This window comes from Gracilinanus agilis, chromosome 1 (assembly GCF_016433145.1).
Source record: "Gracilinanus agilis isolate LMUSP501 chromosome 1, AgileGrace, whole genome shotgun sequence".
NCBI classification, from domain to species: domain Eukaryota; kingdom Metazoa; phylum Chordata; class Mammalia; order Didelphimorphia; family Didelphidae; genus Gracilinanus; species Gracilinanus agilis.
In genome coordinates this window covers 143,964,629-143,979,614 of record NC_058130.1, presented here as the reverse complement: position 1 = coordinate 143,979,614, position 14,986 = coordinate 143,964,629, and the positions used below count along the sequence as shown (strand labels likewise).

Genomic DNA, 14,986 nt, shown 5'->3' with positions numbered 1-14,986 from the left:
AACTCTTTAAGAACCTTGTAACAATCAGAGCCGCCAGCAATGGAATGGGCTACCTTGGTAGGTAGTCAGCTTGACGACATTGAAAGTCTTTAGGCAGAGGACAACTATTTGTTGAGGCTATCATAAAGGTACCTGCTTCAGATAGGGGCTGGACAGATTATCTCCGACATATTATGAAAATTGCTGATGATGGGGTTAGGATGGAGAATTGTAGCAAGAGTCAGGGGGTAACTTCCAGATCCACTCAAAACCTACAGAAAGGCCTGAAAATGAAGGCAATGGTAAGGCCCAGGGCTTAAGGATCTTGGGAACGAGAATAGGATACTTTCAATAAACCCGCTTTTAATTACAACTGCAGAAACTAGAAAAGTGGGGAAGGCAGAGGGAAAACTGGGGAGGAGGAGGTTCGGCAAACATACTGCTAGGCAGAATCTCAAGACCTAAGTTCTAGTATAAACCTTGTCACTAACAAGAAGGCCTTCCATGATCTGATGCCTCTTTACTTTTCCAGCTTTAACTCCCAAGTGGTAGCTAACTGGCTTTGTGGTTAGAGATCTAGGCCTAGAGTCAGAAAGACTTGAATTCAAATCTTAGCTCAGACACTTACTAGCTGTGTGACCCTGGGCAAGTCATTTAACCCTGTTTGCCTCCATTCTTTGTTGTAAAATGAGCTGGAGAAGGAAATAGTAAACTACTCTAGTGTCTTTGCCAAGAAAACCTCAAATTACAAATAGTTCAACATGACTGAACAACAACACCTATTTCTTTCCTTCCCAATACTCTCCATCATTTCAGTCGAACTGAACCGGGAGACTGACTTTTCTAACCCTAATTCCATATGCGTGCTCAGTGGTTCAAAACCTAACCATCTTTAAGACCCACATCCATGAAACCTTTAAATCTTCTTCAAAGTCTTCACCTGCTCCCCTCCACCCCCAGCTTTAGGGAACTATGTGACTCTCACTTCCTAGTTGTGTGATGAAGACATTGAATTTCTGAGCCTCAGTTTCTTCCTCTGTAAATTGAGGATGCATACCTGGGGGGGGGGGGGTTTATCTGAAGGTACTTAGTAAACCTTAAAGCACTATAGAAATCTCTCATTATTTACATGCCTTTTATGGTCAGTATCTTATTAAGCCACTTATTTCCCAGTATCATAGAATTGGGGTGGGAAGTGAGCATCTAGCTCAATTCTTATTTTTACAGAGCAAGAAATGAGGCCCAGAGAAGATTAAACCGTTTCCTCAGAATCAGCATTTAACTCAAGCACTTGGACTTCAAATCCAAAACTTTCCCCATTGTAACATACTGCTTAGCTTATTCCCAGGACCTTGATCTCCTTGTATTTCACTCAGCATCACCTCATACACATAGTTCTAATCCTGACTCCTTGTGTGATCTTGAGCAAGTCCCTTCCCTTCTCTGACTTCCTTGCCTTCTCTAGATCATTGATGGGCAAACTATGACCCACAGGCCAGATGCAGCCCCCCAAAATGTTCTATCTGGCTGCGTGACATTATTCCTAATCTGACGAATACAAAGAGCAGGATACAATACAATGAAACTTCCAAAGAGTTGCCTTAGAAACAGACTGACAGATGAGCATTTCCTTTCCTTTTCGCCCCTCTTTAAAAAGTTTGCCCGTCACTGGTCTAGATGGACTAGCTGACCTTTAAGCTCCTTCCTAATAGATGTTCAGTAAATAGCACAAGATCATATCGTCAAAGAATTCAGAGTTGGGATTGCTGAGATTGACTCAAATTTATCTGAAAGATTTACAAAGTACTTTCCCCACAACTCTGCTTTTATGCGGATTTGTAGATGAGGAAACTAAAGTTCAGGAAATCCCCACATAGCTGGGAGTCAAAATTCAAACCCCAACCTCTTGCCTGACTCCAAGCCTAGGGCTCTTTCCACCAAACCATACTTTCACACCCCACCCCATCCAAATAGATATGTAATCTAAAAATTGTTGAGTGAATATATGTCTGGAAAATGGGGAAGATAAGCTAGACTCATCTGGGGCCCTGGAGGTCATGGTGGGACCCACCTACCCATTAAGACTAAGGGTGGGACAATGGGGCCTCCCATTGCTAAGCCAGTCCAGACCTGGGTTAGCACCTCCAGCAAGTGCCAGTGGGGAAAGTGCCGGCAGACATCAGTCAGGGTAGAAAGAAAGGCAATGGATCCCAAGTCTGCTAGAGACAAGAAGGGAAAAGTGGAGTCAGTTCAGAGAGAAGTGGGGATACCACTGTATCTGAGGAGATAGTGAAGATGTTTCCAGTGCTCCTGATCCTGCCCTTCTCCCCAAACCCAGTTGTCTATGTTGGTTCTCACTCACTGTTGTGGCTGTCCAGCAACAGAAACACTTTGGCTTTGCCCCACAGGGCTTGGCAGTGGTTCAATTCTCTAACCAGCTCCTTCTCTTGTACTTCCTTCCCATCTGGCCCCAGCAGCCACCCTGGACGTTCACTGTGAGCTATGAGGGCAACCAATACACAGTTCATGCTGCTTCCACGGTCATCCAGATTCTCTCGGAAACTAGCCATTTCTTCCTGGAAAGACTAGAAGAGCAAGAATCCCAGAGGCCTGATTGCTTGAGCTTTGGAAAAGAACTTGGAATCCCAAAGAGAAATAAAAGCCATTAGGAAAGACACTCACCTGGGCCTTGACCACTCTCCTAAGGTAGCTCTTAAAGCTCATTACTTGGTACATAGCCTCCAGAGCAGCAATTATCCTATCCTCTCCAGCTCGCCCTTCTGTGGCACAAAGGGTCAGGGCCACTCGGGCCCCAGACATGTCATAGTCCCCCTGGGAAGACAAGTGCAGAGATGGGGATGGGGGACCTTTTAACCTAGATAGGAGTCCAGGAAGGAAATGATGTCAAGATTCAGTTTTAGACTGGGGGTGGGAGAAGAGCCTAACATTAGGGTCAAGTCATTAGGTCTTGCTTCACCTACCTTCTTCTCCAGGCAGACCCTACCCTCTGCCTTTTCCACTGCTACCTGCAAGGAGCCTGCCACCAGGAAGGACATGGCCAGTGATCTCTCTGCTTCCTAGACTCTTCTCCGGCTCTTCTCAGAGGGCTCCCATTCCCAGGTTCTCTCATCCTTTGGTCTTGCACTTTGAAACTCAATTTATGATTTCCCAAGAGCTGAACTCTGCCCTCATCTTTGAGATAGGAAAGGGGTGCTGATTTCCTGGTTCCCCAGTGATCAACTCATTGCTCTAGTCCTCAAATTCAGGCACCACTCCTTATACATACAAGAATGAGACAGGCTGTCTGCCAGTACCTGGCTTTTCTCCTAGACCTTCAATCTCTTTCCTTAAGGCCAATCCTGTCCCGAGTTATACTTAGCCCCTGCCTTCCTCTACCCTGATCTGGTTACACTTTAAGGTCACATTTCTGTTGAACTTCAGGGTTTATTCACACCCTCTTGAGAGGTAACATAAGATGAAATTTTCCATCTGACATTTGAAACTTCCTATCCATTTCCCACCATTAGAATGTGAGCTCCAGTACAAGAACTGGCATTTCCTATCTGTGTTCCCAGCACTTAACTCTCCGAGTTTTCTCATTCATTCCTTTATCCTCCGTGGTATGCTTATAGCATCATACTCATTCTGAGAATCACTGGGCTGGAATTCCAGTGACCTGGGTGTCACACTCAGCCACACTATTTATCTTGACCCTGTGCAAGCTCTCTCTTCTTTGGACTTAATTCAGTTAGGAGGCTAAGTTAGGTTCTCCCAAGTTAGGAGGCTAACTTCAAGTCCTAGATGAATCCTTATAGGGCTTAAGGTCTGCAAACTATTTTCTATGCTTTATGGAATCTGATCCTCACAATCCCCTACCTGTCCATGAAGAAGGTAGGTATTATACAGATACTATAGTTGAGAAAACAGCCTTGGAGGTTGAATGAGATGGCATTGATTACGATTGGTGTGGGATTCAAATCCAAGCCTTGGGCCTTGAATCCAAGTTGAGCGGGGTTTATAGTATATCATATATCGTTCTGTAAGGCTCCATCTAGACCGAACATGGTATGTTCTATGATCTCTTACAACTGTGACATTACAAAATCTCAAAGGGTCCTCAATGTAGTTGAGTAGTAAACAAGAATCTTCTACATCGTGCCCTATAGCTGACTTCGTTTGAAAACCTCTGGTGAGAGGGAATACATACTACCTCAACAGCCAAGCCTTTACTAGTATTTTTCTGTCTTGGCATCAATTCTAAGAAGATCGGTAAGGGCTGGGCAATTTGGGTTAAGTGACTTGTCCAGGATCACACAGTTAGAAGTGCCTGAGGCCAGGTTTGAACCAGGTCCTCTCAATTCCAGGACTGGCTCTCTATCCACTAAGCTACTTACTTGTCCCATTTTTTTTTCCCCATCGTTTTTTTTTTTTTTTTTTTTAAGCCAACCTCACGGTTCTTCAGCATCCTGATTGTTCTCCCAGTTTATCAATGGCCCTCTAATAAAATGTGGTCCCCAGAACTGAACACAGCATTCCACATGTGGTTTGATAAAGGAAGTGGGGCAAAACCTAGATTTTTAAACCAAAAGACTATCTAAATGCTTTCCCTCTCTTGTCTTTGGTGAAATTGATATTTTAACATCAGTTGTAAAATTTTGCACTGATAATCATCAAATGTCATGTAATTAGATTTGGCGTGATATTTTAGCCTTTTGGTAGCTTTTAAAATCCTCACATTCAATGTTAGCTATTATTGTACCCTTTCATCTTTAAGTCATTTGACAAAAATAGCCTGGAGTCAAGCACAGATCCCTGGGGCACTGTCTTAGAAACTTCTGTCCAAGTTGGCATTAAAACCCTTATAGAACTCTATAGACGTTTCCTGCCCTACACCACAGATAAATAAATAAATAAATGACATAAATGATAGATTCCCTAGGTCAATTGACTCCCAGTCAGGCATTATACCATAAGCTATCTTGAGATGGTTTATTTTTAATCCTTTTATCTTAGAATTGATTCTAAGAATCAGTTCCAAGGCAGAAGAGCAGTAAGGGTTTAAGAAAGTGGGGTTAAGCAACTAGCCTGGGCTGGAGACAGTTGGCCCCCTTTGAGAGGACCCTAGTTGTGAATGACCTTGGCCCAGAGTGGACTAGGGAGAACCTCAGTTTCTTGGTCTGTGCAATGGGGTTTGCTCTTTTCCTTACAAGTTGGTGGTGAGGGTCACATAGCTAGGAAGTGTCTGAGGCTAGATTTGAACCCAGGTCCTCCTATCTCTAGGACTGGCTCTCTTATCTATTGAATCACCTAGCTGCCCTATTGCCTTGGTTTTTACAGGAGTTAAGCCTCCAGGAGGCTCCCCAGAAGTCAACCTTCAACTTCTTTAACAGAGATATAGATCTTGAGGTCTGTTCAGATCAGTCCATCTCTTCCCTATCCCTGAAGCCAAGAAAAATAGCCCTTCATCTAGGCAAGAGGGGCTTTGGCTATAGCCAAAATTCTTATGGGCCACAACCTTCACCCCATCTCCCTCTCTTCATCTTGTGTCTCACAGGATAGTTAAATGTCAGACCTGGAAGGACTCTTACAAAACATATCCCATCTATCCTTGTTTTATAGATGAAAAATTGAGGCCCAGAGAGAGAAAAGGAATTGTTTCAGATCAAATAGCTAGTAAGCAGGAGGAAGGTCTTGGAAAAAAATCTAAAATTCCTACAACCTCAAACCACTCAAAGAGCACCAGATCATTTCACTGGTGTTGTCCTGGGCTAGTACCTAAAGCTCAGGCACTAATTTTAGGGGAAGGCTGTCCAAGCCATTTGCTTGGGTATATAAAATGAGAACATAGCTCCACCAAGTGGCAAAATGCCACATTACTTCTAGAAGGTCAGAGTTGTGATGAGAAAATCTCTTGGCCCACAAAGCCTGGCCTCAGTTTTTCAATAAGCTGAGGTGACTGCCCACTGAGATGAATCACTACTGGAAGGGTACCAATGCTATGAAGAAGAACATAACCACAGCGAAGGGGAGAGTTTTCCACTTTTATTTAAACTTTCCTTGTCCCCTCTGGCAGAGAATACTCATTGTCTCATTTTAAAAAATCTAGCCCTGGGCTTGGGCTAAAAGGCACAGGTGTTTCGAGTGCCCCTATCTTCCATTCCATGGACTGTTTCTAAATGGAAAAATCTATTAATACAAAATTTAGAAATAATATAAAATATGAGAAATTGAATGGCTAAAAAAATGTCATTGTGTGGCACTAATCATTTTAAAAGGCAAGTATGATTCTGGGATTATCAAAAGGAGTGTACTTTCCGGCCCTTCTATAGGTCAGTGGTCACAGTCCTGATGGGCTCTTAATCTCTGGGGAAGGATGTAGAGAACTTAAGAAGGATAGCCACAGAAATAAGGTCAGAAAGGTTTGGGAGACGGAAATGAAATGTGAAATGTGAAAGGAATTCTTTGATCCAGAGAAGAGAAGGCCGAGTTACAGCTATCTTCTAGGTTAGGGCAGGATTCAAGTAAAGGAAGAAGTTGAAGGTGGTAGAGAGATGGAAAACATGTAAGAGACACTCTCATTAGTCTCCAGAAGAATGCTAAGAACTGTCCTCCTCGACCTTCTTCAGAGATCCAGAGGCCTAAAATTCCCATTGGAGTCCTTCCCAAATCACAGATAGGGCTTTACCTAGATCCCATTTCCATTCTCAAGACCCCAGAAATGCAGAAACATTCAATATGCTGCTGTAGAAGAAAAAATGCTTTGAAGGAAGGCAGGGGGCAGAGCCAAGATGTCAGCTTCCAGAAAAAGCTGGAACCAATTGGAGAATTCTTGAAGGAAACAAGGCAGACTGAAGCTGAATCAGGGAGTAAAGGAGAAGGGAGATTGGGAAAGAATATCCACCATTCCATCTCCCCATACACAAATACTTTCCATTGATTATTTCACACACCACTCCTTTCCTGTCTTCCCACTTCCAGAAGGTACAGGTCAACAAAGGCAGGATTAATTCTAATGAAAATGATGATGGCCTCATCAATGCTGTAATCATCCAATAAAGAGGCAGCTACACCCTGCTGAAAGGTGATTGATTCCTTTTGACTGTGGATCTCAATCAGAGTCGAAGAAAATGAAAGCATTTTTATGGCTAGAAGCCTTTAGGGGACTGTTGAGGTTGAGACTGGAGAGTGGTCAGGGGAGTGAATATACAAAGTATGGGGAGGTAAGGGACTTGCCTCAACTTCTCTACCTTTCTGTATTCCCTTATCCTTTCAAATTAGTATCTAATCCCAGGTTCCAGAAACATAGAGTGAGAATGATAAAGGAAGATGGGAAGGAGAACAGAAGGGGAAAATAAACAAATATTAAAAGGTAATAAAATTCACTTCTTGGTTCTGAGAAATATGGAGAGATGCCTATGTTCCACAAGTTCAAGGGGACCAGGGAAATAGAAGTGAAAGTCAGTTTTTTGTGACAGTTGAGTTTTCCTTATCCAAGTCGATATTAGCTGTAGGTGGAGGAAAGGTTGCAACATAGCTATCAGGGAAATGAAAGATAAGAAGATCCTCCTGGTATCCTAAGGAGGGCAAGAATGGCCCTCAGCTGGAAAGGGGCATTTCCAAACATTCTGGAGTGTGTTTGGCAGGCCCCATCATGGATGCTTGGTGATTAGTCTTTTGTCATCTTCCTTTGGAATCTCTTTTCACCTCATGGAGTCATCCCACTGACTGTGCCATCTTTGCATGGAGGCTCTGGTGGGCAATGAGGTGTGCCCGCTGCTTGAAACTCTTGTCACATTCGCTACAGCCAAAGGGACGCTCACCAGTGTGCACTCGACGGTGGTCTAGCAGGTAGGAGCGGAGGGAGAAGCTCTTGCCACATTCAGTACACTCATAAGGTTTCTCACCAGTGTGGATACGCTGGTGGTCAGTGAGGTATGCACTTCGGCTGAAGCTCTTGCCACACTCAGTACAGGTGAAAGGTTTCTCACCTGTGTGGACACCCTGGTGGCGAACAAGGTCTGAGGAGCTGCGGAAACTTTTCTCGCATTCCTGGCACTTGTGAGGCTTCTCCCCTGTATGTGTACGCTGGTGCCGTGACAAATCTGAGCCCCAACGGAAGCGTTTTCCACACTGCTGGCAGCTATGGGGTTTCTCAGTTGCCAGGTCTCTGAATTGTCTCCTGCGTGTAGGAGGGCGTCCTCTCCTCACCCCCACAGGGCCCTCTTGTTCCAGTTCTCTCTCAGGTCTATTCTCACTTTCCCAAACTTCACCTTCCTCAGTGCTCCAGGGCATGTCACCTCCAGATCTGCCAGGCAGTGGGTCTATTTCTTTCAAACTAGCCTGAGAGAAAGCTTTCTCATTCTGGCTCTTCATCTCCAAACCTGGGTGGAGAAACAGATCATCAGGCATCTCAGCTGATAATAAGGGAAGAAAAATTAAACTATCTAATTATAAGAGAAAGTGAGGGACAAAGTCTACCAAACCACTAAGGGAATGAAGAAAAAACTATTCTGACTGCTGATAACACAAAGCTAGACTTTGTGACCAGTCTGTCCTTCAGAACAAGGGAGAACTTACCTTCTCTCATCATGCCTGCTCACCCTTCTAATGGAATCTGGAAAACCACATGACCAAGAGGAAGCAGATGAAGACCCTATACCTTCTGGGGAAGTGAGGGGTTATTTGCCTAAAAAGACAGCCACACTCACAGTTCCTTTGCCATGGGCCAAACTAAGAGGAGTCACTATCTTGAGTGACACAGGGTTCAACAGCCTGTAGAGCTCAGGAAACTGAACACATTAGAGACTCAACCACAGATGAAAACTAGTCCTTACCCAGAGAGCCATTGCGGAAGTTCTCTCGTTTTATGTGCCAGAAGAGCTCCCTCTGAGCAGAGTCCAGACAACCCCATTCTTCCCGGGAGAGATAAAAGGGCACATCTCCAATAGTCACGGGTCCCTGAAACAATGGGACAATCTGGCTCAGTGTAAGCTGACCTTAGGACATTCTCACCCTTCAGGTCTAGACTAGGCTGGGATGTGACATGGTCAAAGGACCAAAAACAAATGAATTTAGACGGTGCCTTGAACCATGCTAAGTGCTTTACAAACTTCTCAAAAGATTCTCTAATTTTCTTGATTATCCTGACAACCTGTGAGAATTACTGTCCACATTTTATAGATGAAGAAACTGAGACTCAGAAAAGAAGTGTCTTGTCCATGATCACTTAGCTTGTGGTTACGGGAGGGTCTCTCTTGATTCTCCATCTAGTATTCTTTCCACCACACAATGTTGTGAAGGGAGGGGAAAAAACCTTACAAATATAATTAAGTGGTATCCCAACCTAAAACCTGTATTATAAAGAGGACACCTTCTTCCCCTGGCCTTTTCTTAAACTGTTCCTTTCCCTAACTTGTCCTTTCTCCTTGCCTGATGGATTCCTCTTCATCCTTTAACCTTTTGTGGGTCAAAGACTCTTCTGGCAATCTGGGGAAGCTTATGAATGTTTCTCAGAATGTTTTAAAATATATAAAATGAAATATAGAGGATTAAAAAGAAAACTACTTATACTAAAATATGGTTACAAAAATTAAAAAAAAAGAAAAGAAAAGAAAGAAACCTAAGTTTAATGGACCCCAATGAAGAATTCTTGCCTTAAAGACATCATCTCTACACTGATGACTCTAAAGCCTGTATTTCTCCCTAAGTCAACTTCCACTCCCATCTGTTTATAAAATATTTCTGCCTGGATTTCAAACATGTTCAAAACCCAACTTTCTGTTTTCCTCATAAAAATTAATATTCCTTCTGACTTCACTTCTCTGCTTTTCTTCTTTTTATAAAATAAACCCTTATTGAATGATGAATTGATGGATTTCTATAAGAACTGGAAAGACCTTCATGAACTGATGCAGAGTGAAATAAGCAGAACCAGGAGAACATTATACACAGTAACTGAAATACTATGGGACAATCAAATGTAGTTGACTCTGCTACTAATAGCAATGCAATGATCCAGGACAATTCTGCGGGACTTATGAAAAAAAAAATGCTATCCATATCTAGAGAATGAACTATAGGAGTAGAAATGCAGAAGAAAAACATATGACTTATCGCTTGTTTATATGGGTATGTGATTTGGGGTTTTGGTGTTAAAGGATTGCTCTTTTACAAAAATGAATAATATGGAAATGGGTTCAAGTGATAATGTATATCCCAGTGGAATTGCCTGTCAACTCTGGGAAAGGGAAAGGGGAGGGATTAGGGGAGGTAGAAAACATGAATCGTAACCATGGAAAAAATGTTAAAATAACCAAAAAACCAATATAAATAAATAAATGAATAAATAAATGTTCTTATCTTCTGTCTTAGAATCAATACTAAGTATTGGTTCCAAGAGAGGAGAGCTAAAATCTAGGCAATAGGGGTTAATGACTTGCCCAGGGCCTCATAGCTAGGAAGTATTGTTTCCTAGGAAGCCAAAAAAAAAAAAAAAAAAAAAAAAAGCCAAAAAAGAAGTATGAACCTAGGCCCTCTTGGCTCCAGGTCTAGCTCTCTATGCACTGAGCCATCTAGCTTCCTTTATTTCTGTTTATAGAAACATGATTCACTCAGTCTCCTATATTGGAAATCTTAGTGTTTGATTTCTTTGTGCTTATATGCAGTTACTGATCAAATCTTATTGATTCTATCTCTAAAATATGTCTCACCTCCTGTCTATTCTCATAGCCATCATTTTAGGACTAAAAAGTAATTTCCTAACAAGTCTTTCTACCCCCAGGCTCTCTCTCGCCTGATTCTTCATACCAATGCCAGATTTATTTTCCTTAAGCAAAGAGCTATTCAAATTCCTTCAGCAGCCCTTAACTGCCTAATAATGATAAATAAATGCCTGGTATTTATTTAGCATTTAGGGATCTTTACAATTGCCTACCACCCTAGCTCACATTACTCTCTTCCAAATATTAGTCTATGTTCCAGTCAAACTGAAGTATTTGTTGGAATCCCTTCATCTGTTGAATTTCCTACTTACTCTTCCAAGTTAAACTCAAGAACTGAAGCTGAAGGGGAAGCCAGATGTGGATTGACACCTCACTACCAATCCTTGTCACAATCATGAAACCTGATCAAACACCAATAAAAGAGGTGGAATGGAGTGAAAATACCACATCTTCTTGAGCCCTTTTCTCCATACACTCAGGTTAGAGCTTGGTTTTGAGGCCTCTTTGTATGGCAGATTTAAACAGAGTTTTTGAAGGCACTTGGTCAGTTGACAGTAACTGGAGTGGTCAGCCCTGAGCAATTTGAGATCCACTGAGCAATTGAGGAAATGAGGGGATTATTATGTTACAGTTGCAGAAGATGTCGCTACAGGGCAGATTGTTGGTATAGCTACCCTGATAATAGAACATAAATCCATCCATTCACATACAAGGAGAGAAGAGTAGATATTTTTGTAAGTAATAAATAGAGGAAAGCAACTGGGAAAACTGCTGTCAGCTCTGACTCTGCAAAGTAAAAAACTGAACTGTTAAAAATTACTTTTGAGGGTCTCCCACAAAAATTGTTTCTATAAAAAAAAAAGTTTGGAAATCTGTATCTGAAGACAACTACATGTATCCCAGGTCTCTAAAATACTAATCATTTTTAGAATGAAAGCAAAGAAGCTTATTGCTATTCAGTTATTCTTTTGGAAAATCAAAGTATTTTATTCTTATAAAAACAGTGACTCCTGCCTAAAATAGTGGACAAAAATTTTAGTCCATAAGTTTGGCATATTATTAGGATATCAGTTTGGAATGGTGGGGCAAGCTGTGATATTAGACTGTTTAGAATTAGAATGTTATGAAGGGGATGACTTTTACATAAAGGAATATAATTTTAACTTGATTTTTTTCTCATATATTTTTCTAAAGCTATGTTTTATTTTTTGTAGTCAAAGTTTAGAGCACATGTTTAGTATCTACACATTTTATTCCAAAGAAACTGTATATAACAGAATATACTATACTGTACAAAAATTATTAGAAACTAGTTTCTTTAGGTATAATCAGATATGTATACTGACACAGGTTTAATTGTAGGCTGACCTCTTAATATTAAATATATCAGCCATATGCAACTTACTAAAATAGAGATATTTGGGGGAGCTATTAATAATACTGGCAAAAATGAGATTATAACTTTGTAAAAAATTAAAAGTAAATTAAAAGTAAGAGAAGCTAAACTCATATACTACTTCCTTCAATAAGTATACCCTGATCACCTAATTTGGTATTCACCTTCCCTCTCCCTTAGACTTCAAGTAGCACTTTCATTGTACTTCTTTGACTATTATTATTATTTATTGTTCTTATCATATTCTGTTTTTACTAGACTGTAATGTCCATGAGAACAGGGGCAATCTCTTAAACTTTGTATCTCCCATAACACTTAGCAAAGTGCTCTACACTCAAAAGGCATTTTGTGTCTATGGAGTCATAAAAAAGTCAAGAACTCTTCTCAGAATATAAGAGTGATATCATATCATGTCCTATGATGTCAGCACGTCAAAGTCCTAAGGTATCCATAACTCACATGGATCCCGGAGGAAAAAAATGCATCCACCATCTCTCTGGTGCTCCCCTCCTTTAGAAGGGCAGGAAGCCAGGAAGCATGTTGAGCTGTGGACAAAGAACAGAACCATTAGGGAAAACAAATTAAGTCTAGAACTATAGCCCTCTCCAGGGCTCACAATCTCCCTCTACAGCATCTGGGGCTCAGTGGAACCCATGAAAGGTCCCATTTACACCTATACTATCTATACAATGGCCTAGAGAATGAAAAGAATTCTGACCCTATACTTAGAAGCATTAATTACATTCAGTCCTTTTTTGATCCTAAAGGTCCCATTGATCACATTACCTTTATCTAGAGGCCAAGGAAAAAAAAGTCTCTCTCTCCCTCACACAATCTGTTCTAAAAGCCCTTCTCCCCTGCCCAAGTTTTCCCAGTTCATCTCTAAATCCCCTCTCCTACAGGGATGGAGACTGACTTACAGCCATGGCTCCTCTGTTCCTGGGATCCTGTTCCTGGATTTCGGCTCCACGCCCCTTCCTCTTGAGACACCCCCTTGGCATGGGTCTCCCCCTGTGCCAGCGGGAGGCCTGAGGACCCTCGTCCTCCTCCCTGAGTCTCCGTCTCCTCTGAGGGCTCTTCCTGTCCATGCACAACATATATGCCCATCAGTGCAAGGTCCAGGGTCAGGGAGTCTGAGTTAAAACCCCCAAAATAAAACACAGGGTACATCCTTCAGGGATGCAAGAAAGGGGAGTAAGGAAACAAATTATCTGGTTCCTGGCAGCATAAAACAATATGAAATGCTATACTATACTCCTACTGAACCCCACAAAGATATGAATTGATAGGCGATCAGTTAGAGACCAATGACAAGCAAAAAGCACTGACTAGAACCAGAACCAGAATCAGCAAATGGGACCTTCAAGGCTGACTAAAATAATCATTTTCCCTCCGCAGAAAGCTTCTCTGTAGTATCCCCAACAGGTAATCAAATCAACCTCTGCTTAAAGGCTAACAGTAAGATTTGCATCTTGCCCAAGAGAACCCATTTCATCACTGGATATTTTCTTCCTTTTACTAAGGTTAGCTCTCTGTCTCTTTTTTAACTTCTCCTCTTTGGTTCTAGTTCCATCCTCCAGGGCAATGGAAAACAATTCGAACCCTGCTTCTACCTGAGAGCTCTTCAGATGTTTGAAAACACTGAAGTCTTCTCTTACTGCAAAAAGTGTCATGGCATTTTTGCCAGATGATACTTAAAGAAATAACATGTAATGAAAAGAGCACGGACATGGAGTCAAGTTACAGCTCTTCTCTTCTCTAGCTTTATGAACTCTGGGAAGGCACTGTCCCTCTCTGGGCTTCAGTTTCCTAGTCTTTAAAATGGGGATAAAAATATCTGTACTACTTAGCTTTCAAAAGTGATTAAGAAAAAAGCACTCTGTAAAATGCTGTAAACTGTAAATGCAACAGAAATGTGTACTATTAGTATCATTTTTGTTTTGCAGCCTTATCATATACAGACATGCTTAAAAACATTTACGAATGAAGCCCAAGGTGGGAATGCTCACATGTAAACCAAGGATAAAGAAAAGTCTTTCCCTCTCCAAACCTTTTAGTTCCTCCACTTTTTCTTCATTCAGGTAGCAACAAGCAGCTCACCTGCTGCAGTGGGTTTCTGGGCTTCTTCTGCAGGTCTTCAACCATGGCTACAGCTTCTTCCCCGCTTGCTGGGCAACGTTCCCTCACCCAACCCTGGATGCCTCCAGGCAGGATGGTCAGAAACTGCTCCAGCACCAGCAACTCCAAAATCTGCTCCTTCGTTCGGGTCTCTGGCCTCAGCCACCGACAACAGAGTTCCCACAGCTGACTGAAAGCTTCATGAGGCCCATCTGCCTCTCTGTAATGGAACTGCCTAAAACGCTGACGGAAGATCTCCGAGTCTGTGTCTTCCTTAGGTGGAGGAGTTTCTTGATCCCAGAAGGAATCCTCCTCCACCTTTACTATCAAGAGTCCCTCTCGTTCCAGTGAGGCCTGGATCTGGCTGCCTGGAGTTGTAGCCATCACCACACTTTGAGTCACAATATCAATTTAATTCTGACTTGTGCTCTAGACACTGACGTTGTGTTTCCCAAGAGAACAATGTCTTGCCTCTGGGCACCTGTGAGAGAACTTCTCCTGAGGAAAGAAAAAAAATCAGAGTAATAGCTGGTGTGAAACTCAGCCTCATTCATCCAGTTCTAAGCCAGGGCCTTAGGAATAAAGAAATACTTCTGTCAGGGCCCAACTCAGTTTCCCTCTACCATAAAGCCTTTTTTGTTGCCCCCAGTGGAAAATTAGAATTCTACTTCCAATTTCTTATATACTGCCTTGTATTGCAGTTATTTGTACACGTGCCTCATCCTACTTCTCATACTATAAAATACTAGTAAGCAGTCTATGCCTGACTTCA

The 14,986-nt window shown here is 42.0% G+C and overlaps 1 protein-coding gene across 1 annotated transcript; it reads right to left on the bottom strand.

The window, feature by feature from the left end:
* Window positions 1–7,692: 7,692 nt before the first annotated feature.
* On the bottom strand, window positions 7,693–14,598 carry ZNF213 (zinc finger protein 213). Its single transcript, XM_044657161.1, has 5 exons — window positions 14,197–14,598; window positions 13,017–13,176; window positions 12,556–12,641; window positions 8,814–8,937; window positions 7,693–8,360 (listed from the first exon to the last, which is right to left on the bottom strand). The coding sequence occupies exons 1-5, from the start codon at window positions 14,596–14,598 to the stop codon at window positions 7,693–7,695; spliced, it is 1,440 nt and encodes a 479-aa protein (XP_044513096.1).
* Window positions 14,599–14,986: the final 388 nt, after the last annotated feature.

Coding starts and splice junctions, on each gene's coding strand:
- ZNF213 (XM_044657161.1), bottom strand. CDS start 14,598: ATGGCTACAACTCCAGGCAGCCAGATCCAGGCCTCACTGGAACGAGAG. Junction 12,642..13,016: donor GGAACAGAGGAGCCATGGCT/GTAAGTCAGTCT, acceptor CTTTGTCCACAG/CTCAACATGCTTCCTGGCTT. Junction 8,938..12,555: donor TTTTTTCCTCCGGGATCCAT/GTGAGTTATGGA, acceptor CCATTGTTTCAG/GGACCCGTGACTATTGGAGA.